This window comes from Acomys minous (assembly GCF_964271855.1).
Source record: "Acomys minous genome assembly, chromosome: 1".
In the NCBI taxonomy this organism is placed as follows: Eukaryota; Metazoa; Chordata; class Mammalia; order Rodentia; family Muridae; genus Acomys; species Acomys minous.
In genome coordinates, this window is record NC_140483.1 from 95,489,564 (window position 1) to 95,515,365 (window position 25,802).

General features: G+C 45.3%; 1 protein-coding gene across 3 annotated transcripts in view; it reads left to right on the top strand.

Annotated features, from left to right (window-relative positions):
* The first annotated feature begins 320 nt into the window (after nucleotides 1-320).
* UBAP1 (ubiquitin associated protein 1) overlaps nucleotides 321-25,802 on the top strand; it is a 35,624-nt gene continuing 10,142 nt past the window's right edge. The window contains exons 1-3 of one of the 3 annotated variants that reach the window (XM_084775658.1): nucleotides 321-551; nucleotides 16,210-16,250; nucleotides 17,956-18,080. In XM_084775658.1, the coding sequence (XP_084631784.1) occupies nucleotides 16,217-16,250; nucleotides 17,956-18,080 (159 nt within the window). In that variant the 5' untranslated portion in view covers nucleotides 321-551; nucleotides 16,210-16,216. Of the gene's footprint in view, nucleotides 552-707; nucleotides 936-16,209; nucleotides 16,251-17,955; nucleotides 18,081-25,802 lie in introns of those variants that run through there. The other 2 variants (XM_084775660.1, XM_084775659.1) reach the window with 2 other exon arrangements.

Sequence of the window (25,802 nt, forward strand, 5' to 3'; positions counted from 1 at the left end):
AAACCCCCTCAAATAAACAGAGAAAGTGAGACCTAGTTAGGGTGAGACTGGTCCTCGCGTCTTAAGAGGTTTTCTAATTCCCAAAGCGGATTAACGGCCAAGGCTTTGAGTGCGCCCTCGCGACTCAAGTCTCTACGTGTCTCTAACCCTGAGTCTTACCCTCAGGGTCTTCTTTCGCTTTTGGTAGGCTCTGCTGTGATTTCAGGTTCCGAAGCTCCAGGTTGCAAGAAACCCTTCAAGCGCTAGAAGAGCGACTTGGTTACGTCACTGTCGGCTCCTCCCATTGGTCCGGGCGGGTGGGGCGCAACGCCGTTACGTCAGACGCCAAAAGGGGGCGGAGCGCCGAAGGGAAAGGAGGTGGGAAGTAGGCCTTCAACATGGCGGCTGTGGTACTGGCGGCAGCTACGGTGACAGTCCGGCCCGGGGCGGGTAGAGTTGGAAGAGGTGGTGTTCGCTCTCCCTAGGGGCATCGGGGAGCCCAGCGGAGACCGAGCCCGGGAGGCCGGGCGGCGCCAGCAGCTTTCAGCGTCCGGGACGACCGCGGCATTCAGGTGAGGGGGCCTGTCTCGGGGGGAGGGGGAGCGAGGGGCGGAGTTGGGGGAAGGGGCCGGGACGGGGCGACCGGGGAGGAGGGAAGCTGGGGACCGGGCGCCTGGGGTGGGTGGGGTGCGGTGGGGGAGGCCGCAGGGATGAAGGCCTGGAGTAATGGGGCGGGATGGAGACAGCCAGGCGGCGGCCAACGACCTGGGGCGGATTCTGGGCGAAGGGTCAGAGTGACGGGACCCGAGTTGAAGGGGCGGAGGGCGGACGGGCTGCGGGCGGATGAGCTCGGATTAAGGGGACTGAGTCTCCTGTGGCCGGCCGGCTGGGCCGCCGGTCGCTCCGGCTGAAGTGGGGGCTCGGAGGAGGAGAGGAACCCAGGCTTAGTACAGAAGGTAAGAGTGCTGCTGGGGAGTTGAGGGCGAGCTTGGCATGTTTGAGGGTTTAGTTATTTGGGAGATGGAGAGATGAAGGGGGTGAGGGCTTTTGGGGGATAGCTTTGGCGTTGTCTACTCTTCTCTGGCTATAGCTCCTCTAGGTTTTCCCTTTTATCTTTTTATTTTTGGTTTGTCTTCTGGGTGGAGATTACCTGGACTATGTAGCTAGGTCTCAGAAACAACCCCAAGTTTTTCTTTAGGAGCCGAGCGATTGGTTCTTTACCAGCGATCCCTGACCTTTGTGTAATTGCTTTCAGACTTGAGAGTTATAAATATGATTATTTAAACATTTTGTGTGTGTGTGTGTGTGTGTTGAACTGGAGTAAGACTTTTGATACTTTGTCGACATCATAGAGTGCTCAAAAAACCCTAATTGATCGTGTGTTGCATATTCCTGTTCTGGTTTTATTGTGTGTTTTCAGTTCTTCTAATTGTTAGTATTTGGGAATTTGAATAAATATGGTGGGCGTTTCTGTTTTTTTTTTTTCAGATTAGATGATAAAACAAGCCATTTCGTTTTCACTGATTAATAGCTATCCTGGGACTCGGTCTGCAGACCAGGCTGGCCTCAAACTCAGAGTTCTGCCTCCCTCCTTCCTCAGTGCTGGGATTAAAGGCGTGCCCCAGCTTCATAGCAGATAACTAACCTGCTTGCCTCACAGTGAAAAAAGTATTAATTTCCAGTATTAAAGTGCTAAAGATTGTGAATATAAAACTTCCTGAAGTTTTACTTTTTAAACTTTTTAATACTTAAAAAGAAATACTCTTACTTCACCATGGCAATTTGTGTGTGTGTGTCCTGAGAGACAGGGTTTCTCTTTGTGGCCTTGGCTGCCCTGAACTGAGCGCGATCCTCCTGCCTTTGCTTCCCGGTGTTGGGATCACAGCCCGCCTGCTACCTCGCCCAGCTCATTTTATGTGTCTTTGTTTCTTTCTTTCATTTTATTTATTTGTATGTGTGAGAGTGTCTTGCATGCATGTATGTCTGTGGATAGAAGAGGGTGTCTTAGAACTGGAGTTGCACAGTGTAAGCTACTGTGTGGGTGCTGGGACTTGAACTTGGGACCTTGGAAGAAGAGATAGGGCTATTAACCCCTGAGCTATCTGTCCAGCACCCTTCAACCTTTTTTTTTTTTGAGACAGCATCCCAGTGTGTGTAGTCCTCGCTGACCAGACTGGCTGCACACTTAGATCCTCTTGTCTCTGCCACAGCTGGCTGGTTTTACTTTTCATTTTGATTTTGAGAAGACATTAGCAGTGCCCTAATGAGATACATTACTTAGGTGTCATCAGTGACTATCAGTGCACACTTTTCTGACAGATGTCACTTCGTGTGTGTTTAACCTACTTTTAATTTTTAAACTGAGAGGGCTCGTGTGTGAAGGTCGAAACAGCCTGCTGGAGTTGGTTCTGCCCTCCACCATGTGGGCCCCAGGGTCAGAGGCGAGTTGTAGGCTGTGCTCCTCTTCCCACTGGTGTCTAAAGTCTGTCAGGAGTGGCATCACATTGCTGTAGTCTCAGCACCTCTGAGGCTGAAGCAGAAGTGTAAGCACAGGACCCATTTGGACTACATAGAGAGGCTTTATCTCCCCTACTGTCCAAGAGAGCTGAGGGTTCCTGAAATTTAATTGGTGATAAAAAGTTTTGAATATTTTCAACATTATTAATATATTATAACCAGGACAGCCAGAGCTGTTACAGAGAAACCCTGTCTCACCCCCCCCCCCAAATTATTGTTTCTGTGCACAGACACTGAAATTTTCCCCATTATATTATTGAATATATTAAGTTCCTCTCTGTAGGACTGGCTATCCTGGAACTCGATCTGTAGACCAGGTTGGCATGGAACAATGAGATGCCTTTGCCTCCTGAGAGCTGGGCTTAAAGGTGGGTGGGCACCATCACCGCTCAGTAGTGGGTTTTAAGTGCAGCCTGCCAGAAGGCTCAGGCTGTGAGATACTAACCTCTCAAGCATGAGAACCTGAACTTTGGATGCCCATGTTAAAAAGCCAGGCTTGCAGCTGGCACACACCTTTAATCTTGGTCTACAAAGACTCCAAAAAAAAAAAAAAAAAAAAAAGCTAGGTGTTGCGGTGGTGTGCCCTTAGAATCTCAGCACTAGGGAGTGCAGACAGGAGGGTATCTAGGGCTCAGATAATCCAGCCAAATCCTTGAGCCCTGGTTCAGTGAGAGACTGTTTTTTTTTTTTTTTTTTTTTTTTTTTTTAAGATTTATTTATTATTATGAATACAGTGCTCTGTCTGCATGTACACCTACAGACCAGAAGAGGGCATCAGATCCATTGTAGATGGTTGTGAGCCACCATGTAGTGGCTGGGAATTGAACTCAGGACCTCTGGAAGAGCAGTCAGTGCTCTTAACTGCTGAGCCATGTCTCCAGCCTGAGCCTGTAGCCTTAGCTGTCTTGGCCTTGATTTGTAGACTAGGCTGGCCCCAAACTCCCAGTGATCCTCCTGCCTCTGCCTCTTGAGAGGCCCTGTCTTAAATGCAGTTCCCTTTAAGACAAACTTTTTTCCTTCAGATTGTTTCAGAAGAAAACAATCATTTGTTTATCATTAATCAGGTGGATTTCTTTTTATTTTTTGAGACAAGGTTTCTCTGTGTAACAGCTGTGGTTGTCCTGGAACTTGCTCTGTAGACCAGGCTGACCTCGAACTCACAGAGATTCACCTGCCTCTGCCTCTCAAGTGCTGGGATTAAAGGTGCTCGCCACCACTGCCCAGCTTAGGTGGTTTTCTTTAGATAGCATTTCTTTAAATGTTTATTACATTTATTTATTTGCTTATTTAGTATGAACTGGGTGTGTGTGTGGAGATCAGCGGGCAGCTTGCAGGAGTTTGCTCTTTCCTTCAAGGTTTTGGGGGATTGTGCTTGGCTTGGCAGCAAGTGCCTATACCTGCTGAGCTGTTGGTAGCGCTCATGGTAGGCTTTTCTTTTTCTTTTTCTTTTCTCTTTTAAAATTATATGTAGGGGTGTGTGTGTGTGTGTGTGTGTGTGTGTGTGTGTGTTTTCGTCCGTTTGAGGGACATGCACACATGAAGCAGTGCCTTCAGAAGTCAGAAGTTGTGTGTGTGTGTGTGTGTGTGTGTGTGTGTGTGTGTGTTTTCGTCCGTCCGAGAGACATGCACACATGAAGCAGTGCCTTCAGAAGTCGGAAGGGTTGGATCTCTTGGGACTGGAGTTTGATAGTCTTTCTTTTCTTAAAGACTTATTTTGACCTTTTTTTGTATGTATTTATGGGTATTTTGCCTGTATGTAGTTCTGTGCATGCACCATGGGCTTGACTGGTGCCTGGAGAAGCTGGAAAAGGGCATCAGATCTTCTGGAACAGACAGTTGTTCCTTTCCACAGGGGTGCAGGGAATCGAGCCTGGGTCTCCTGGAAAGGCAGTCGGTATTTTGTATGGGAACTGCTGCTGTGCTGGTACTGACCATTACTTGTTTTTGTCTAAGGTTGAAACATTGTGCTCCATTGGTTGCCTTCACTTACTTGTTTTAAGTCTCATCATTTGGCCCTTGGTTTGCTTCTTCTTGGAGACTTTCCACAGTGCTGTTTGGTGTTTCTCCAGTGCTGGTCCTATATAAGCAGCTCTGTTACTCCCAATAAATGGCATTCTCTTAGCACGAATGACCCATTGTTGTGTCGACTTTTCAAACCGCAGACCCTCGCTGTAGCCTAGACTAGTAGCGTGGGCACTACAATGTTGTTTGCTTGCTTTGTTATTGAATATTTATTTATTTATTTTATTTTATGTGCTTTGGTGGATTACCTGAATGTATGTGAAGGTGCGAGACTCCCTGGCATTGGAGCTACAGATACACAGTGTGAGCTGCCATGTGGGTGCTGGGAATTGAACCCAGGTCCTTGGGAAGCGCCAGCAGCCAGTGCTCTTAAACTGCGGAGCCATCTCTCCAGCCCTAGAGCAGCTAGTGTTTCAATTGCCATTAGTCCAAGGCTGCCCTAGTAGTTTTAAGAAACGTATTTTTCTATTTCTCTACCAAATGCTTTCTTTCCTTTGTATCCTTTTGCTTTTCAAAACAGGGTTTCTCTGTGTAGCTCCTGGCTGTCCTGGAACTTGTGCTGTGTGTAGACCAGGCTGTCCTTGAACTCAGAGATCTGCTTACCACTGTCTGGCTCCAAATGCTTGTTTAAAACATATAATAGATTTTTAAAAAACATTTATTTATTTATTTATTTATTATGTATACAGTATTCTGCCTGCATGTCTACCTGCAGGCCAGAAGAGGGCACCAGATCACATTATAGATGGCTGTGAGCCACCATGTGGTTGCTGGGAATTGAACTCAGGACCTTTGGAAGAGCAGACCATGCTCTTAACCACTGAGCCATCTCTCCAGCCCACATATAATAGATTTTATTTTACTTATATTTTTAAATTAAATTAAATTAAATTATTTGTGAGACTAGGTATTCAAGACTGGCCTTGAACTTTTTTTTTTTTAACCCAAGATAGCATTTCTCTGTGTAGCCCTGGCTGTTTTGGAACTCGCTTTGTAGACCAGGCTGGCCTGGAACTCAGAGATCAGCCTGCCTCTGCCTCTCAAGTGCTGGGATTAAAGGTGTGTGATGTCACACTCGCTCAGATTACAGGTTTTTTTTGGGGGGGGGGTGGTTTCTTGAGGCAGGGTTTCTCTGTACAGTCCTGCCTGTCCTGGACTTGCTCTGTAGACCAGGCTGGCCTCGAACTCACAGCGATCTATCTACCTCTGCCTCCCAAGTGCTGGGATTAGGCGTGCACCACCACGCCCAGCTCAGATTACAGTTTTAAGTGGAGAACTTGAGTCTGAATTTGAATCTGTTCAGTGTGGTGCTATTTCTGTGTGTGAATCCATTTTGTCCCTCTTAGGTAGTCACAGGACTGTTTCACTTTCCATAAAGTTTAAGCACTAGTTTTAAAGTCATGTCATGTAAAACTATTTGTTCATATTGAAATAGAGTAATGAATGAAAATTGTTTTCTTAGAATTCTAGTCAAGTATGATGCCATCAGTATGCTAGGAGGAAACAAACACCTGATTTTTGTACCACACCTCAAACCAAAACAGGATACACGGGATAAGTTTTCTTGCTTGTCTTGTTTTGTTAAATTGTATCCAAGGGCCAGAATTGGTATTTGGGAATAATTTGCATGTATTCTTGGAACTATACTGGTTATTACCAGTTTCTGTGTAGCCCTTGGCTGTCCTGGGCTCCCTGTGTAGACCAGGCTCTGCTCAGACTTCCAGCTGTCCTGCCTCTGCTCTGGGTCACAGGGCTGTGTCATTGGGCTTTGCTCATTATCAGTCACTTCCAGTGTTTGAGTCACTGCACTGGCTCATGGTAAAATCTTGTGATGGCTGAGTCAAGAGGCTACCAGTGTGTGTTTTGGTTGCTTCATTTTCCTCTTCAGCACTTGATATTGTGAGATTTCTAGTTTCTACTTTGGAGAGTTTAAAATGCTATCTGTTGTATAATTTTTAAGTTGGCATTTCTTAGAGTTGAGCTTTGTTTTCATGTATTTGTTGGCAGCGTGTGCTTTTGGGAGGTTTTTTTTGTTTGTTTGTTTTTTCGAGACAGGGTCTCTCTGTGTTAGCCTTGGCTGTCCTGTACTCGCTTTGTAGACCAGGCTGGTCTCGAACTCACAGCGATCCGCTGTGCCTCTGCCTCCTGAGTGCTGGGATTAAAGGCGTGCGCCACCACGCCTGGCTTTTGGGAGGTTTTTGAGGAGCAGTAAGTGCTCTTAATCTCTGAGCCATCTCTCCAGCCTGAGGTTTGTATTTTTTATTTCTTGTTGTTGTTTTGGATTGTTTATCTTCCTTGTTGAGTAAGATTTCTTTATTCTGGTTATCTTTTGAGACTGGGTCTTGATGTAGCCCAGGCTGGCCTTTAACTCTTGATCTGTCTGCCTCCACTTCGCAGGCACTGGGATCACAGCTGTAAACCACTACATTCAGCTTAATTACTTTTTAACTTATGGCTTATGAACATCCTCCTGTGTTCTATGAGTTTATCATTTTTTCATCTGTTTATGCCTTCTGGTGAGACTATTATCTTTTTTTGTGTTGTTGATTTCTTAAAAATTACACAACAAACACACATTTGGAGGTCAGCGGGCAAGTCATGGGAGTCAGTTGTCTTCCATGAGGATCCTGGGATGACTTCTGGTCATCAGGCTTGGTGACAGCCGCTGAGCCATCAAGATGGGGTGTGACTACATAGCTTTGGCTGGCCTGGGCTTTAGTCATTGTACTTTTCTCTGCCTCCCAAGTGCTGGGACTACAGGTGTATGCCATCACATCTTGTAAAAACTCATTTTAATGAACTAGCTTTTCAGTCTTTTATAACCTTTTAAAAAGTTAAATTTAGTAAATTCTTTGTTGTCAGGCATGCTATTTTAAACTTTTTTTTTTTCCGAGACAAGGTTTCTCTGTGTAGCCTTGGTTGTCCTGGACTACCTTTGTAGACTAGTCTGGCCTCGAACTCACAGCTATCCACCTGCCTCTGCCTCCTAAGTGCTGGGATTCCAGGCGTGCGTCATCACACTCGGCCGTTTGTTTTTAATACAAGATCGTATGTATACCATGCTAGCTTGGGTACTCTGCATTGTAGAGAATGACCTTGACTCTCTGATCTTCTTGCATTCACCTGAGTCCTGCGATTGCAGGTGTGTGCTGCCTTGCCTGGTTTTATGAGGAGATGGGTTGGAGTTGAGGTCTTTGCACTTGGCTGTGTAAGCACCCTGCAGATTGAGCTGCACTCCTAACGAAAACCAGACAGTTTAAAAAACAGCTTAATTATGCCTTACACACATTATCCAAGACTGAGATACCAATAAAGTTATGAATGACATGTACATTTAAATGTTAATGTGAGTTGACAATCAGATTTTCTTTATGGGCAGTATTTGACAACATTGAAAGTGAATTGCACCGGGCGGTGGTGGCACACGCCTTTAACCCCAGCACTTGGGAGGCAGAGGCAGGTGGATCACTGTGAGTTCGAGGCCAGCCTGGTCTACAAAGCCAGTCCAGGGCAGTCAAGAATACACAAAGAGACCTTGTCTCGAAAAAAAGAGATTGAAAGTGAATTGTTCAGTGTAAACTGCTAGCCCGTCTACTTGAGACAGCTTGGATTCTCTGCAAATGGAATTACAGAAGTTTGTGAGCCACCATGTGGGTGCTGGGAACTGAACCCAGGTACTTTACAAGAGCAACAGGTGCTCTTATTGGCTGCTCATTTGGCAGGTACTTGCTGTGCAGTCCTGCGGACTTAGTTTAAATGCCCAGTGTCTTGGGAAAAGGTTGGCATGGTGGTTTGCACTGGGTGGTGCACACTCGTAATCGTGGAAGCCTGAGACCCCTATAACGGTGAGGACAGGCAGATACCAGCAGTTGCTGCTTCTTCCTTCTAATTGGTGAACCCAGAGGCCTAATTAGAGACTTTGGCTCAAAAAGCAAGGAGGATGTCACCTAAGGAGTGCTAGTGGAGGTTGGTCTCTGGTCTTCACAGGCACATGCATCCTCCCATGCACACATACAAGTGCTACCCCACCTCATCCCCAGTCTTTCTGTAATCCTGTGCTCAGTAGGCTGAGGCCTGAGCGTATGATCCTGGCTCAGAAACAATCCCTCTCCCCACAACATTCCCAAGAAATAACCAATCCGTTTTCCCCCCCAAAAGACTAGGGATTATTATTATTGTACTAGTTAGCGTCTCATCGCTGTGACAGTCACCTGGCATAAACAGCAGGAAGGATGTTCTTAGGGATTTTGTCTATCAGGTGTAGAACTTATGGTTGAACAGTTTACAGCTTGACAGGGAAAGCTGAGGGGGATTGATGCTTAATTAGGCTTTCTGCCCAACTTTAGGTTGGGTCTTTATAGACACACCCTGTGTGCTTCTCCCCGGGTGCTGTGAAGATTAACCATCCTAGTTACTTTGAAACTAGGACTTGTTCTTCTGTTGAGTTGAATGCTTGGTCTTGGCAGGATCCTTGTTTGTTACTGTTTTGGGGAAAGGCATGAACTAGAAATACCTCCACCCAAATCTGCGACCCACAGCTAAGTTAGTTGAACCAGTGAGGGCTTGTTGGTTTTTGCTGTTTGAGACGGGGTTTCTCTGTGTAGCCCTTGCCTCTCCTGGAACCCAGAGATTTGCCTGCCTCTGTCTGCATAGTGCTGGGTGGGATTAAAGGTGTGCTCCAGTACTGCTGCACCTAAGTTTTTTGTTTTTGTTTTGTTTTTAAAAAGTTGCTTACAGCTTAAAAGGCAGCTGTAGTCCTTCCCAGTTTGAGTGACAACTCAGAAAGCACCTCCCTGGTACTTTGCAGGGACCCAGAGTCTCTTCCGCCTAGTAGTTGTAACTGCTTATATAAGCTTGTGAGAGGCCTTGTGCCTTGTGAATCTTGTGACTTTCTGAATCTCTTTTGAAGTTTCATGAGCCTCTGACAGTGAGGGCCTCCAGAAGGGTAGTATACTGTTGGGACCTTTCAGCATCAATTTGAGCTGAATTTTACCTTCCTTTAAAAAAAAAAAAGTGTTTCGTTGTGTTGCTTATGTTGAACCCATGAGCTCAAATGCTTCTCTTAGCAATCCTAGGGGCTAGGACTGCAATGTTCATTTCCATGTCCAGCTTTTATGTATCACCCAGCCTCAGATTATAGCAGGAAAAAAGCCAACCAAGAAAATGGTTAAAGCTGGGTGTTCCAGTTATCTGTGCTGTGATAAAACTGACCAAAAGCAATTTGGGAGGAAAGAGTTTATTTCAATCTTACAACTCCCAAGTCACAGTGCATAATGGAGGGAAGCCAGGGCAGCAACTTGAGGCAGGAACCGAAACAGAGCACGGAGGAGGAATGTTGCTTACTGCCTTACTCACAATGTCTACTTCAGCCTGCTTTCTTATATAACCCAAGTGGTACTGTCCTTTAGGCCATACCACACCAATAGCCATCAAGAAAATTACCAATAGATGTGCCAGCAGGCCCATCTGTCTGATGGAGCTAACTCCTCCTGTGTGGGGCTCTCTTCCCAAGTGACTAAAAACTAACCAGCACACTGGGTGAGCTGACACAAGCCCGCAGCACATGGAGGGAGAGTCAGGAGAATTACTGCAAATTCTACACAGCAAGTTCCCTGCCAGTCAGTGTAGTGAGTCTGTCTCAAAAGAAAGTGAAAGCAGGGGCTGGAGAGATGGCACAGCAGTGGGCGAGCACTGCTCCTTCAGAGGCCCCAAGTTCAGTCCTCAGCACCCACACTGGGCTGTTCACAGCTGTCTATAACTTCAGCTCCACAGAATCCAACATGCACACATAAGCTCAAATACACAAAATTAAAACCAATAAAAAGTAAATTCTAAGGAAGGAAAGCAAGCAAGCAGAAGGGCTAGGTAAATAGCACAGAGCAGCTAAATGGCTGGTTATCTGAATGCTAATCTGAGTGTTCATCTATCCTTAACTCTTTGTTGCTACTTTGCTGGCCTGACCTCATCCTCTCCTTAACATCCTGCTGGGATACACTCGCCACCTACATGGCTTTGCCTGTCTTTGTGGGGCAACAGCATCTTAATTACCCTAACCTTAATTATTTTTGAGACCTGTTCTTGTTTATATGTATGTACCCTGGCTGGCTTGTTACTTGATATGTATGTAGTGTAGGCTGATTTCTTTTTTTTTTTTTTTTTTTTTTTTTTTGAGACAGGGTTTCTCTGTGTAGCTCTGGCTGCAGGCTGATCTTGAACAGCTCTCCTGCCTCAGTCTTTAAAGTGCTATGTAAATGTATATATATTTATATATCCCCCAGACAGGGTTTCTCTTTGTAGCCATGGCTGTCCTGCAACTCACTCTGTAGACCAGGCTGGCCTCAAACTCAGAGAAATCTGCCTTTCTTTGCCTCCTGCGTGCTGGGATTAAAGGTGTGGGCCACCGCCACCAGGCTGTCTGAATATTTTATACTTTATATGATATATATTGCTTATTGATTCTTCTCTTTGATGAAGTCTTCTGTTGAGGCTGCTTCTTTATTTCAGGTATTGTGTTCTTTACCTTCAGAATGTTTGTGGGTTTTTTTTGTTTTTTGTTTTGTTTTGTTTTGTTTTGTTATGAGATAGAGTTTCTCTGTGTAGCTCTGGCTGTCCTAGACTGTAGACCAGGCTGGCCTAGAACTCACAGAGATCTGCCTGCCTTTGTCTCCTAAGTTCTGGGACTAAAGGTGTGTGCTATCATGCTTGGCCCAGATTTTTTTTTTTAAGATTTACTTTATTTTTAAATTATTTTTGTACAAGTGTTTGGCTGCTTGTATGTCCATGTACCACGTGGGTGCAGTGCCCATGGAGGACAAAAGAGGGTTTTGGATGTCTTGGAGCTTGAGTTACAGATGGTTGTGAGACACCGTGTGGATGTTGGGAACCAAATCCAGGTCCTCTTGCGAGAACATAAAGAGCTGTTTAACTGCTGAGCCATTGTTTCAGCCCCTTTATCATAAATATATATTGTTGTTTGTTTTGCTTTGTTTTTCGAGACAGGGTTTCTTTGTGTAGCTCTGGCTGTCCTGGAACTCACTCTGTAGACCAGGCTGGCCTTGAACTCAGAGAGATTCCCCTGCCTCTGCCTCCTAAGTGCTGGGATTAAAGGTGTGCGCCACCATTGCTTGGCCATATACATATTTTTAAAGATTTATTATTTTATTTTATGTGCACGAGTATTTTGCCTGCATGTATCTATGTATGTGCCTAGTACCCATGGAGTGAGCCACCCTGCGAACCTCCTACTGGAGACAGGGTTTCACTGTGTAGACCAGACTGTCTTCTAAAATCATAGGTAGCCTGCTTTTCCTCCTGAGTACTGGTTTTAAAGGCATGTGGCACCATTACCTGGCTCTTATTTTTGTTTGTGAGTTTATAAAGATTTATACTGGGCATAGTGGTGCACGCCTTTAATCCCAGCCCTTGGGAGGCAGAGGCAGGTGGATCTCTGGGAGTTCCAGGACAGTCAGAGCTACATCATGAGCCTGGTTTTGGGGAGGGGCACTTGATGTTAAACCACCCACCTATTGTATTATTTAACTATTGTGTATGGGTGTGCTTGTGCCATGGTGTAGGCTTGGAAGTTAGAGAACAGCTTCTGAGGGGCGATTCCTTCGTTGACCATGGGTTCTGGGGATGGCACTGAAGTCTTCTAGAGGGGTTTCTACATGTATTTATTTTTTACAGCTTGCTGCCTGAGATTTGGTGGAAACGCTGTGTGTACTTTGAGACCAAGTAGCGCTTTTGGTGGTCCCTTGCCTGGGCTTCAAGGTTAGGAGATGCTACTGGCTGAGTTTTGTGATTCGGGAGGACTGTGAGCGGGCTCTGTAATGTTTGGGTAGACTGGGTGCAGGTTGAGTGTCATGGTTGAGCTGGCTGTAAACTGGGCTCTGCAATCATGTGAACTGGATGTTGTGCCCTGTGATTGGGTGGTGTCACTTGGCTGCAGTCCCTCTGGGTAGGGCTGTTGGCAGTGTTCCAAAGTTTGGTGGGGTTGCTGCCTCTCCTGGTCCAGTGTGTCTGAGCCTGGGCTTTGATTGGATGGGATTGCATAGCTATTTACCCATGTGCCATCTCCCTAACTCTGACCCTGGGCTTCAAGAGACTAGTTAAAATTTTAGGTATAGGTCCAGGTGGGGTGCTTGCCTAGCATGTGCAAGGCCTTGGATTAAATTCTAGGGATCCTCCTGACCCCTTCCTAAGAAAAAAAGGAAAGCAAAGGACACATTCCTGTAGAAGCACTTTTTATTCCTGAAGTCTTGACTCTGCTACTTCTTTAGTCTTGCTAAGTTTACAAGACTGCCTCTGAACTTGATCATGTTGCCTCCACCTCCTGATAAACTCAGACCACAGCTTTATGTACATGCTAACTTCTGTGATACTTCTGTTTGGGGGAAATTTATTTCCTTTTCTTTGTTCAGTAGAGTTTACTCAGGTTTTTAAATTTTTATTTTACTTATTTATTTTTTGAGACAGAGTTTCTCTGTGTAGCTTTGGCTGTCCTGGATTCACTTTGTAGACCAGGTTGGTTTTGAACTCACAGCAATCCACCTGCCTCTGCCAAACTGAGTGCTGGGATTACAGGTGTGCACCACCGGGCCCAGTTTACTTGAGTTTTGTAAAGTGTTGTTTGGGTATTTCACTAGGCACCTGGGGGCTAGAGAGATGCCTCTGTGGTTTAAGAGCATATGTTACGGGCTGGAGAGATGGCTCAGAGATTAAAAGCACTTGACTGCTCCTCCAGAGGTCCTGAGTTCAGGTGTACATGCAGACAGAGCACTATATACATAATAATAAATAAACAAATCTTAAAAAAACAACAAAAATAGGAGAGAGAGCATTTGTTGCTCTTCCAGAGGACCCAGGTCCAGTTCCCAGTATCCAAGCAGGTGGCTCTTGGATCTCCCAGGAACTCAAACTTCAGGGGATGCGACACACTCTTCAGGGCTCTGTGTGCATCTGTACACGTGTGGCACACACACACACACATACATATACACACACACACACACAGACATACAGATTTTAAAATAAAAATGGTATTCTGATAGGGCGTGGAGGTTTTCACCTCTTAACTAATTTCATCACTTTGGAATCAGAGCATTTGAGCTAGCATGGAGTACTAGCACAAACTAGCCAGAGAGACCTTACCTCAAAATCAAGCAAAAGCTGGAGACAGAGTTCAGTGGAATATGTTCCTAGTTCCTGTCTGTAGCAGTTCATGAGTGTGGGCAGCTCATAGGTGAGCTCTTCATGGGCTATGCCCTGTGGAGTTCATAAATACCTGTTACATCTCACCCCTGAGCCTGTGGGTGTTTTTACTGGACCAGAAGTCACTGGGTTCTTCTTCATTCGTTTTTCTTGCTCTGAAGTGAAAATATTTGGTTACTTAGATATCACTGTGTTTCTTTTTAGTTTTTATACATGGGTGAAATGATTGATACATGTAGAGATATACACTCAATACAGAAAACCTAGGAAACAATGGTACAAAACAAAGCCAAAAGCCTGAAGCATGGCCATAACCCAGCACCTGGTGTTAGAAGAATGCCTTGTCTTCTTTGTTTCCATAGCATATTGGTCTTTTCCAAAATGATGCTTAGGAAAGATCTGAACAGTCAGTATTCTGCATGAATTGAAAGAATAAAGTGATAAACAAAGAGCTTGTGCGGCCACTAAAATGCTCCCCAGCATGAATCAGCATACTGTGCTGACCTCGTTTGTTGGCTTTCTGTCTTCAGCCAGATATGCTGATGTGCACAGCCTTTAATAATGAGGCTTGGTTATTTATTTATTTTTATGTACACAGTGCTCTGCCTGCATGTACACCAGCAGGCCAGAAGAGGGCATCAGATCACATCATAGATGGTCGTGAGCAACCATGTGGTTTCTGGGAATTGAACTCAGGACCTCTGGAGGAGCAGTCAGTGCTCTTAACCTCTGAGCCATCTCTCCAGCCCCAAGACCTAGTTTTTTTGTTTTTTAAATACAGAGCATGTGGACAGTGATAGATTATGGAAGTAGTGTCTGGCTAATTATTACACTTAAACAGACTAAAATCAGACCTGATAAGCTTAGTCTTCAAAGACATGTTTTTAACTTACAAAATCAAGATTCTAATATTGTCACATTCAGCTAAAAATGTACAGTTTGTGGTAAAGGTAGACCAGTTTAGTGCTCAGCAGAGCGCTTAAAGATGTTTCTTTTTGCAAATTAACTTCAATCCAACTTTTTGTAAGATAAGATAATTGTTTAAGGTCTGGGAATGTGCCTTAGTTGGCTGCCTAGCAGACATGAAGCTCTGGCTTTGACCCCATCATCCCGGAAACTTGGCATGGTCACACATCTGTCACCCAGCACTGAAGTGGAGGCAGCAGGATCAGGGTTTCAGGGTCATCCTCAGCTGTGTATGTGTTTGAGGCCAGCCTGGTCTACAGAGTGACTACAAGCAGCCAAAGCTACATAGTTAGACTGCCTCAAAAATAAACAGTCTCATCTGAGCTGTGTGTGGTGTGTGTGACAGAGGGAAATAACTTTCTGTCTTCTGAGTTTCAGGGTTAGTGATATGAAAAAGTAAGCAAGTGAACAAAATTACATTAGTAGTGGTTGTCAGCTTCTTTATTAGTAAAGGTTCCTGTTTTCTTTCCTTTTACCTCCGTTTCTTCTTTCTTTCCCCCTCTTCTCTGTCTCCCTCCCTCTCTCCCTCTATCTGATCATGTCAGGTAGTTCAGGTTGGCTTCTAAATTGTCCTCCTGCCTTGGCCCCCAAGTGACAGGGTTCTGGGCATTCCTCATCACCACAGCTTAGGTGACGACATTTCTCTGTGTAACTTGATAGGCAGACAGTGTCACGTACGGTGATCATTTAATTTTAACTTGGAAATAACAATGTTTTTCCTTTATCCTCTCATTCACATGCTGTAAAAGGTCATAAGGTGTACATTCCTCATTCCAGAGATTTATATAAAGTCAAACGAATTTCTTACTCGGGGTTGAACATTTGCCGTTGCTGTCAGGGGAATCAGATTATTAATTGTTTTCTTTTGTGACAAGCATATTGATGGCTGGTGCTGACAGTGTGTCATTTTTCCAGTATTTCCTCAGAACCTGCAGATTCAGGGAACATTTAAATTTCCTTTTAGAATTTTTTGTTTTTGAGACAGAGACTCTTGTCTAAGTTAGCCTGAAACTCACTGTGTAGTCCAGGCTGGCCTCAAACTCTCTGTGGTTCTCTTGTCTCCCAAGTAAGTGCTAGTAATACATGTCTGAGCTGTCCTGCCTAGCTTGATGTTTCCTTTGCAAAACCTGTTTTTGGGCCAGCTAGATGGCTTGCCAGGTAGAGGCGCTTGCTGCTGAGCTTGACAGCCTGGGTTTGACCCCTAACACCCACATGATGCAAGAGATGTTGTGCTCTGACCTCCAGATAAGATTGTAGGTAACACATGGGTATTCAACACACATAGTAGTAAAATGTAACTTAAAAAATGACTTTCTCCTATATTGGGCCTTCATCATCATTATTATTATTATCATTATTATTATTATTATTATGCCTTCTTTTGGAGGACTTTGGGAGTGAGATGTGAAGAAACATTTAGTATTCTATTTGGTGTGGTTTTTTTTTTCCTTCTTCTCTCTATTGTTTATATTGTCTCAAGACATAGTGCCTAAGAAACTTTTCCTTCTTTTTTAGGTTCTAAATGGCTTCTAAGAAGTTGGGTACAGATTTTCATGGTAAGTGTTAAATATTATGGTTTAACCTATGATTTGATCAAAGACTTTAGTTTAGTATTTTTGTTGTTTCTTTATACCAAACAGCCTGAGTAAAACAAAGTGGTAGAAAACACAGCTTATGCATCTCAAGGACTTCAGTAATTTAAAAATATTTCTTCAAAGGGCTAAACTGTGGTCTTTAGAGTCTTTCTGGGTTTGTGCCGAATTGCCAGAGCCACACATGGGCTTGCCTCTTGCTCTTCAGCATTTTTCTTTTTTCGTGTTTGTGGTTGTAGCTTTCCCATCTGTGTGGATGGACATTCTAAGCCTTTAGTTAATGGTGTGTGTTTTGGTTCCGTAACACCCCTCCCCACCCCCCAAAAACAGATTTTTGTGAATCAGTCCAAGTATTACAGAGGTATCAGTAACAATTACAGTATCACTGATCTTCCCCCTCCCTCTCTTATCGTTCGTGTGTGTGTGTGTGTGTGTGTGTGTGTGTGTGTGTGTGTGTGTTTTCCTGGTATTTACCCAGGGTCTTTTTTTTTTTAATGATTTATTTCATGTACATTGGTGTTTTGTCTGCATGTATGTCTGTGTGAGGGTATTGAATTCCCTGGTAATTATTTATACTCCTTTAAAAGCAAATACAATTGCTGGGTGGAGATGGTGGCATACGCCTTTAATCCCAGCACTCGGGAGGCAGATTTCCAGGCCACCCTGGTGCAGGGCTATACACAGAAACACTGTCATTTTCTCAGACACACTAAAAATGCATACGTACGTAAATACGAACATCATACATATATTCACACACACACGTAATACATATATCATGTGTCATATGTACACACATACATAATGCATACATGCACATATCATTCATACATCATACATACATACATCATTCATACATGAAACACACACACACACACACACACACACACACACACACAATCAGAATGTCAAGATGGAAACTGTAACTCCAGCTACTCCGATGCTGAGGTCAGAGTATCTTAAGTTAGTAGCTAGTCTGAGCAACTTTGTGACTCTCAAATTTTTTTAAAAATTAAAAATAAACATAAAGCCGGGCAGTGGTGGTGCACACCTTTAATCCCAGCACTCGGGAGACAGAGGCAGGTGGATCTCTGTGAGTTCGAGGCCAGCCTGGTCTACAGAGTCCAGGACAGCCAAGGCTACACAGAGAAACCCTGTCTGTCATGTCCTGGGCCTTCTGTGCTGTGACGACAGGCAGAGCACCTTTGCCTTAAGCTGTCCATGGCCCATGTTGTCAGCTCTGACCAGATTTCCATGCTCTTGTCTGATTGGCCTTATCACTGTTAAATGCTGCTACAGGTCCTTTTTTTGGGGGGTGGGGGTGGGGTTTTCGAGACAGGGTTTCTCTGTGTAGCCCTGGCTGTCCTGGACTCCCTTTGTAGACCAGGCTGGCCTCGAACTCACAGCGATCCACCTGCCTCTGCCTCCCGAGTGCTGGGACTAAATGTGTGTGTCCGGCGAGTACTTTGGATTTTGCACTCAGCATGATTGAAAACAAACCCCGATAGTGAAGTGGACTGAGTAGGACTCTTCCTGAATGGCTGGGGTCGGGATCAGGTAAGCTGTTGGGAAGGGTAGCATAAACGAAGGATGTGTGTCCACTAAGCCCAAGATTGTAGCAAGTACACATTCAGGTTATTGGCTGATGTTTTCTACTGTTTTATTATAGGGACTTTCAGCTACCTTGATGACGTCCCATTTAAGATAGGAGACAAGTTCAAAACACCAGCTAAAGTGGGTCTACCAATCGGCTTCTCCTTGCCTGACTGCTTACAGGTTGTGAGAGAGGTGCAGGTAAGTGGTGAGCTCTAGTTCATGTTCAGTGCATTAAAGACTTGATAAAGTTCTTCCTACATCTGTGAGTTTTATCCTGTCCTTCCTGTTAACGCCAGCTTTAAAGTAGTACCCACACCTCCATCTGTGTGTTTTACACATGCATAGGTTTTGCTTAACCTGTTTGATTATGTATTTCTAGGTTTCTGAGCCTTGCACAAAACAAATCCCTATTTTCCATCTTTCTTACTCACTTCTTCCTTTGTTAATGTCTGCATTGTCGTCTCAGTCAGTGATAATTACATGATATTTTTCTTTTCCTATGCCTCACATTGTATGCATTTCATCCCTATCTTAGTTTTCACACAGGCTATTATAGTAGCTGGTGCTGCTTCTGCTGCTTCTGCTTCTTCTTCTTAAGATTATTATTATTAAGTAATTTATTTTCATTTTATTATTTTTTATTTTTTGGTTTTGTGAGACACGGTTTCTGTGTGTAGCCTTGGCTGTCCTGGACTCTCTTTGTAGTCCAGGCTGGCCTCGATATAGTAGTCTCTTTAATTGGCTCTGCTTGTAGTGTTTTCCACGCCATTTTTAGAATAATGAATTTTTTTTTGGAGAGGTGGTGGTGATTTGAGGCATGGTTTCCCTGTGTAACAGCGCTGGCTGTCCTGGACTCTTTGTAGACCAGCCTCAAACTCACAGAGATCTGCCCTCCTCCCCCCATGCTGGGATTAAAGGCCAGTTGAAGAGAGGAATGGGGAGAAGACAGGAATGGAATGTATTTTGGGCGCTTGGGGAAAATGCTGCCCCAGAGGCTGATAGCCGTCCTGATTGCAGGGTGCACTGCGCCCTGGTGCGGCTCAGCAGTATTTCAGCTCAGGCCTTGTGTTGAGAAGGAGGTTGCTGCTGGGCATATACAGCACGCCTCTCCTTCTGAGTGCCTCTTCTTCTCCTGACGCAGTATCTTTAGCAAAATATTCATCCCTGCTGAGAGATAGAAAGAAAAGTTGCTGCTGCCTGGAATAGCAGTTTCAACCTTTGGAACAAGATGCTTATATATTAGATTTCTTGTTCTGGGATCCAAGTGAGTGTAAGAGAGAATGCTTCTGAAAAGGACCAGTTCACATTTGCTTTGCTTTTAGTTACTTGTCATACCTACAGGCTCAAATGAAGAGTCAGTGCTTTTAATAAAACCAGCCTCTAAGTCCCTGTTATATTTCATTAGAATAGTGAGCAATTACTGTGGGCCAAATAGTATTTCTCTTGTGTATTCATCAAAGGTAGACATTTTGGTACCTTCTACTCTCTTGACTTTTAGACCAATGTTGCTGCGAAGATTCATGTGAAGGCTTTCCCCATGGTTTTCATTCTTTCAGGGGTATGTACAAAGGTAGAGTCACCGCGCCTTACATGACTGCATTTAGAGGAACACATGATATTCCAAAGTGATGCGCAGTGTAATTTGTGTTCCCACTAGCACTGCAGATTTACTCCAGTTTCTGTACATCCTGCCATCCTGTGGTATTAACTGTCCTTTTCATTATGTACTTCATTGTACATAGTGAGAAGTTATGTCTTGTGGCTTTGCTTTGCATATTCCTAATGATGCTAAGCATCTTAAGTAGTTTTGAATACTAGATTGATACTCTTTTTTTTTTTTAAAGTGGAGACTTTATTGGGCTAGAAGGTAGATTTTTACCTTATATACTTTCCTTGCTCCATTAAAAAAACAAAAGATTGAGCTGAGCGTGGTGGTGCACGCATTTAATCCCAGCTCTCAGGAAGCAGAGGCAGGTGGATTGCTCTGAGTTCGAGGCCAGCCTGGTCTACAAAGCGAGTCTACACAGAGCTACACAGAGAAACTCTGTCTCAAAAAACCAAAACAACAACAACAAAGATTTACTTATTATTTATACACAGTGTTGTGCCTACATGTACACCTGCACACCAGAAGGGGGCATCAGATCTCACAGATGGTTGTGAGCCACCATGTGGTTGCTGGGAATTGAACTCAGGACCTCTGGAAGAGCAGCCAGTGCTCTTAACCTCTGAGCCATCTCTCCAGCGCCCCCTACCTTTGTTGTTTGTTTTAATTTTTGTTTCTCGCTATGGTTGGCCTGGAATTCATTATGTAGAAGAGGCTGGCCTCAAACCTACAGAGATCTGCCTACCTCTTTCTCTCCCTTCTGACTGCTATTTTGGATTTTTTGAGACAGTATCTCATGCATCTGATTCTGTTCTCAAATTCAGTTTTGCTGAGGGCGATCAGGAGAGCTGCCTGCCACTGCTGCAATCACAGGTGCTGAGATGACAGTGCTGAGCCATTAAGTCCTGCTTTAAATGTTTTGCTTTCAAATTACTAACTAACCAGTAGGCCTTTAATCCCAGCACTCAGGAGGCAGAGGCAGGTGGATCTCTGTGAGTTTGAGACTAGTCTGGTTTAGATAGTGAGTTCCAAGACAGCCAGGGCTACATAATAGAGAGACAAAATTCCCTCAGTGAGAGTCAGTACACATACATAGCATCTAGGGTCCAGGAAGCTTTACTTGGATGTTGTGGCCATGGTCGTGTGGGGTAGTTTTTAGTATCTGTGGTTCTAACAGACTCTGTTCTGGTTCTTACACAGGCAGACATACAATAGCCATAGAGATGTTTAAGTTCCCAAGGCTCCAGTTCTGCAACTGTAAAATGGGGATAATTGGTTTTTGAGGTTGTTACAAAGATCAAATAAAGTACTTACTGCCTTAATTTGTGTCTCTTTATTTAACAAAACACACAAAGCTGTGTGCTTTACACAGAAAGGAGTTTCATTGTGCTCACAGTTTTGGAAGTTGAAGACCTTAGACTGGGTAGTGCCATGATCAGAACACGTCCTTGTGGAGAAGTGAGAAGGAACACGTGTGCCCGCAAGGAGAGAGCACATGCTCAAGCAGGGGACAGTGACTTTGGAATAGGTTCAGCTCCCCTCCCCACCCCCCCTCTTCTGAGACAGGGTTTCTCTGTGTAGCCTTGGCTGTCCTGAACTCGCTCTGTAGACCAGTCTGGCCTCGAACTCACAGAGATCCACCTGCCTCTGCCTCCTGAGTGCTGTGATTAAAGATGTGCACTACCACACACAGCCTGATTTTATTTCCTTAATCGTTTCTCTGGAAATTCTGAAAGATTGAGAAATGCTTCTTATAGGAGATGCGCTACTTATTCCCTTCCAGTAGGCTTACTTCTCAGCATCCTCCTACCTCAACACTGTCACATTGGGGATCAGTAATCCTAGGGACCTGACCACACCCAACCCATAGCACCCCACCCCCACCCCCAACTATCTGTGGGATGTGTTCTACAGCCTCTAGAGGATGCCTAAAACCCCAGGAAGCTATCAAGCTCCATATATAAGCATGGTGGTGCTGCAGCAGTTGAGCTAACTGCTGGGTGTCACACACAGTGTGGTTATGCTGAGTGTCTCTGGCAGGACTGAGTATGAATAGATGCCAGGCTTTTATCACACTATTCAGAATGGCATAGAATCTTAACGATGTTTTTTTTTTTCCATTTTAGATTATTTTTATACACACACACACACATGTGTATATATATTTGGTTGCATGTATATGTCACATATGTATGTATATATATATACACACACATCTACACACACATACACACATTATGTATGAGTGTGTATGTGTATATATATATATTTGCTTGCATGTATATGTCACATATATGCTTGTTACAGAGGTCAGAAGAGGGTGCCAGATCTCTTAGAACTAGAGTTAAGGATGGTTTCTGGGTTTGGTGGCGCACGCCTTTAATCTAAGCATCCAGGAGGCAGAGGCAGGCAATTCTCTGAGTTTGAGGCCAGCCTGGTCTACACAGTAAGTTCCAGGACAGCCAGGGATACACAGAAACCTATTCTTAAAGAACCAAAGAAAAAAGGATAGTTGTGAGCCACCATGTGGTGCTGAGAGCAGAGTTTGGGTCCTCTGCAAGAGCAACAAAAGCTGCCTTCTAGCCCCAAATTAAGATTTGTAGATGAAACTGTGAAGAAGAAGCTGTGGTTAAGGAGAAGCCTTTAGTGAGTTGGCCGTGCTTGCTGGCTGCTGCATGTTGTGCCTTGTGTCTGTTCTCTTTGCTTGAGACAGGGTCTCCACCCCAGACTGTCCTCCAGCTTCCTGTGTAGGAGAGGCTGACGTTGACTTTCTCTTCCTGCCTCCACCATCCAGCGCTGGGATTACAGGCATGTACCCCATGACTGGATTATGTAGTGCTGGGGGTCAGATCTAGTGCCTAGTTTGTGAGAGAGAACCTCCTACCCTGACCTGCAGCAGCAGCATTTCACTCTCAAAATACATGCTTACTTTAAAAAAACTTTTCTCTATTTTTCACATATTCTACATTACTTTGATAACAAAAAAACAACAAAACAATGCCGGGCATGGTGGCGCGCGCCTTTAATCCCAGCACTCGGGAGGCAGAGGCAGGCGGATCGCTGTAAGTTCGAGGCCAGCCTGGTCTACAAAGTGAGTCCAGGATGGCCAAGGCTACATAGAGAAACTCTGTCTCGAAAAACCAAACCAAACCAAAAACAAAAACAAAAACAAAAACCAAAACAAAACAACAAAACAAAACAAAACCAAAACCAAACAAACAACCCAGCATTTGGCTCAGTTGTAGAGTGTTTGCCTAGTGTTTGTGAAGCCTTGGGTTTGGCCATATGAACTGAGTGTGACGGCACACACCGTAATCTCAGAACTGGGGAGATGAAGGCAGGAGGATCTTGCTGATTTTTTGTGAGGTTGAGCCTAGCCCCCAAACCAAACCAAACCAACAAAACCCCTAGAATTTTAGTAAGTGTGTCCTGGGAAATGGAAGATATTTCTAATTCTTAGAGTGAAAATTTGAGAGGCTTGTGTTTGTAGGCAGAGGAAAGTTGGCTATTAGGGGTTGGTTTCCTCAGTGAGTGAGGTGCACACCTGTAGTCTCAGCACTGAGAAGGCAAGGCTGAGACCGAGCTACACAGTGAGTTCTCATAGGCCACTCAGTGGGCTTTATGTGTGACTTGTCATTAGTAATCGTCACAGGCCCTAGAATCACTGAAGAGACATGTCTGTGAGGGATTCTTAAGTTAACTAAAGGGGGAAGATCTGCCTGGGTGTGTGGTCCGTACCTCATGTGCTGGGTCCTGGATATATGGTCCGTACCCCATGTGCTGGGTCCTGGATGTGCGGTCCGTACCCCATGTGCTGGGTCCTGGATGTGCGGTCCGTACCCCATGTGCTGAGTCCTGGATGTGCGGTCCGTACCCCATGTGCTGGGTCCTGGATGTGCGGTCCGTACCCCATGTGCTGGGTCCTGGATGTGCGGTCCGTACCCCATGTGCTGGGTCCTGGATGTGCGGTCCCTACCCCATGTGCTGGGTCCTGGATGTGCGGTCCGTACCCCATGTGCTGGGTCCTGGATGTGCGGTCCGTACCCCATGTGCTGGGTCCTGGATGTGCGGTCCGTACCCCATGTGCTGGGTCCTGGATGTGCGGTCCGTACCCCATGTGCTGGGTCCTGGATGTGCGGTCCCTACCCCATGTGCTGGGTCCTGGGTGTGTGGTCAGTACCCCATGTGCTGGGTCCTGGGTGTGTGGTCAGTACCCCATGTGCTGGGTCCTGGATGTGTGGTCCGTACCCCATGTGCTGGGTCCTGGGTGTGTGGTCAGTACCCCATGTGCTGGGTCCTGGGTGTGTGGTCCTTACCCCATGTGCTGGGTCCTGGGTGTGTGGTCAGTACCCCATGTGCTGGGTCCTGGATGTGTGGTCCGTACCCCATGTGCTGGGTCCTGGATGTGTGGTCCATACCCCATGTGCTGAGTCCTGGTTGTGTGGTCCGTACCCCATGTGCTGGGTCCTGGATGTGTGGTCCGTACCCCATGTGCTGAGTCCTGGATGTGTGGTCCGTACCCCATGTGCTGGGTCCTGGACTGAATAGAAAAGGTACAGTTAGCAGAGTGCGGGTGTTGGTCTCTGTCTGATCACTGCAGGTGCAGTGAGACGAGCTGCCAGAAGCTCCTGTCATTGTGTCCTCAAGCTGTGAGCGCAAACTAACTTCTCTCCTTAAGTAGCCTCTGTTGGGTATTTGTACAGCAATGAGAAAAGAACGTTACACCATCAAAAAATTACAAGACAACAGTTGGGTTTCTGCAGTTAGAAGCTCTGTGGAGCCTTTGCCCATGGCTGTTTCCTCCTTTTTGTTCATGGTAAGCAGAGCACACAGTGCCTCCCCCAGCCCCCACTCCTACCTCTGCAGATGCATAGCCACTGGAGCAGGGAGACGAAGTCTTAGTGGCTGTGTGTTTTGGTTTTGTTTTCTCGCTTTCTATTCTAGAATGATCTCTCAGACTTCTCCCTGTCTTTACCTTGCCTCCGTCTTGAACACTTACGCATGCACTGTTACGCTCTGGTGCATTGTGGTGAATGCCAGTGACTTTGCCTTCTTCTTTGCTATGGGAGTTTTGCTAGATAATGCTTTACGTATGCCAGGGAGAGTTTTGTAAGTTGGGTGCATTTTCAGGTCTATTGGGGGCTATGAAGTTTATTTCAGGGAGGGTTTCATAGAGCTCATTGCCCTTGAACTCTTGACCCTCCTGCTTCCGTTTACTAAATGCTGGGCTACTGTTGATAAAGTCTTAGAGTGCAGAGAGCCACCTCCCCTGGGCCTTCATCTCCTGACCCTAACCCTCACCCGAGCCCATATCGAGATTTTCTTCGCTTAATGTCTGGTAGTCCAGTCTGGTCTAAACCGTGGTCTTCCTGCCTCTGCCGTCCACATGGGCCATCATGTTTGGCTTCTGCCTCCCCACCTCCCCCCAGCCCCTTTTCCGTTTTGGAAGCAGAGCAAGGAGACTTACTGAGTATACCTCGGAAAGAGGAACAGAAGCAGACAAAAAGGCTTATCTGGAAAGTACAAACTGCTTCCTAGGTTAGTGTGTCCTCCTTGTGCAGGGCTATGCTCACCTTATTCCAAGTTTAGCATGTGTACTGCTGAACTACGCACCAGGTTGATTAAGTCCCCTTGCACCTTGACTGCAGTATACTCATCAGAGTCTAATAGTGGATTAAGAGCATAGAATCTGGCCAGACTGCCTGGCTTCAGATCCAGGTCCAGTACTTCCTGGCCTTATGACTGGGCAATTTACTAAGGGGTTTTAGCTAATCTAGAGAGTTAACCTGAAAGGTGCTCAAGGCTCATGGTAGAGCACTTACTGTCCATGTGCAAGGCCCTGGGTTTGGGCCCCCAGTTCTGCTAACAAAGCAAACCAGTGAGTTCTTTCATGGTCCCTCCAAGCTCATACCTTAGTGTTAGATGCTGTCATTATTGAGCACAGGATCTCTGTAAGATACTGTGCTATATAATAGAGACCCAAAGATGGCCATTGGGGTTGCTGCGAATAGGAGGAAGTACACGCCCTTACATGTATGCATGCAACAGTAGATGACTGATAGAGGTGAGTGTCTACAGTTCTAGAAGATAGATGAGTGGGCCATCAGGACAGTTCCTGGCTTACTCTTCCCCTAACCAAGTGGAATTAGGGGAAGAGAAGCAAAGGTTGTGGCGAGTTCCCTTTGGTCTGGTGCGCAGGGTTGGTCTATAGCTGTCATCTGGGAGCACGGTGTGGACACTGGAAGCCTTGGTGCTCCTCAGTGAGGTGCAGCCATGTGCTCGAGTGCTGCCTGCTGTTCTTCACTGCACAGGAC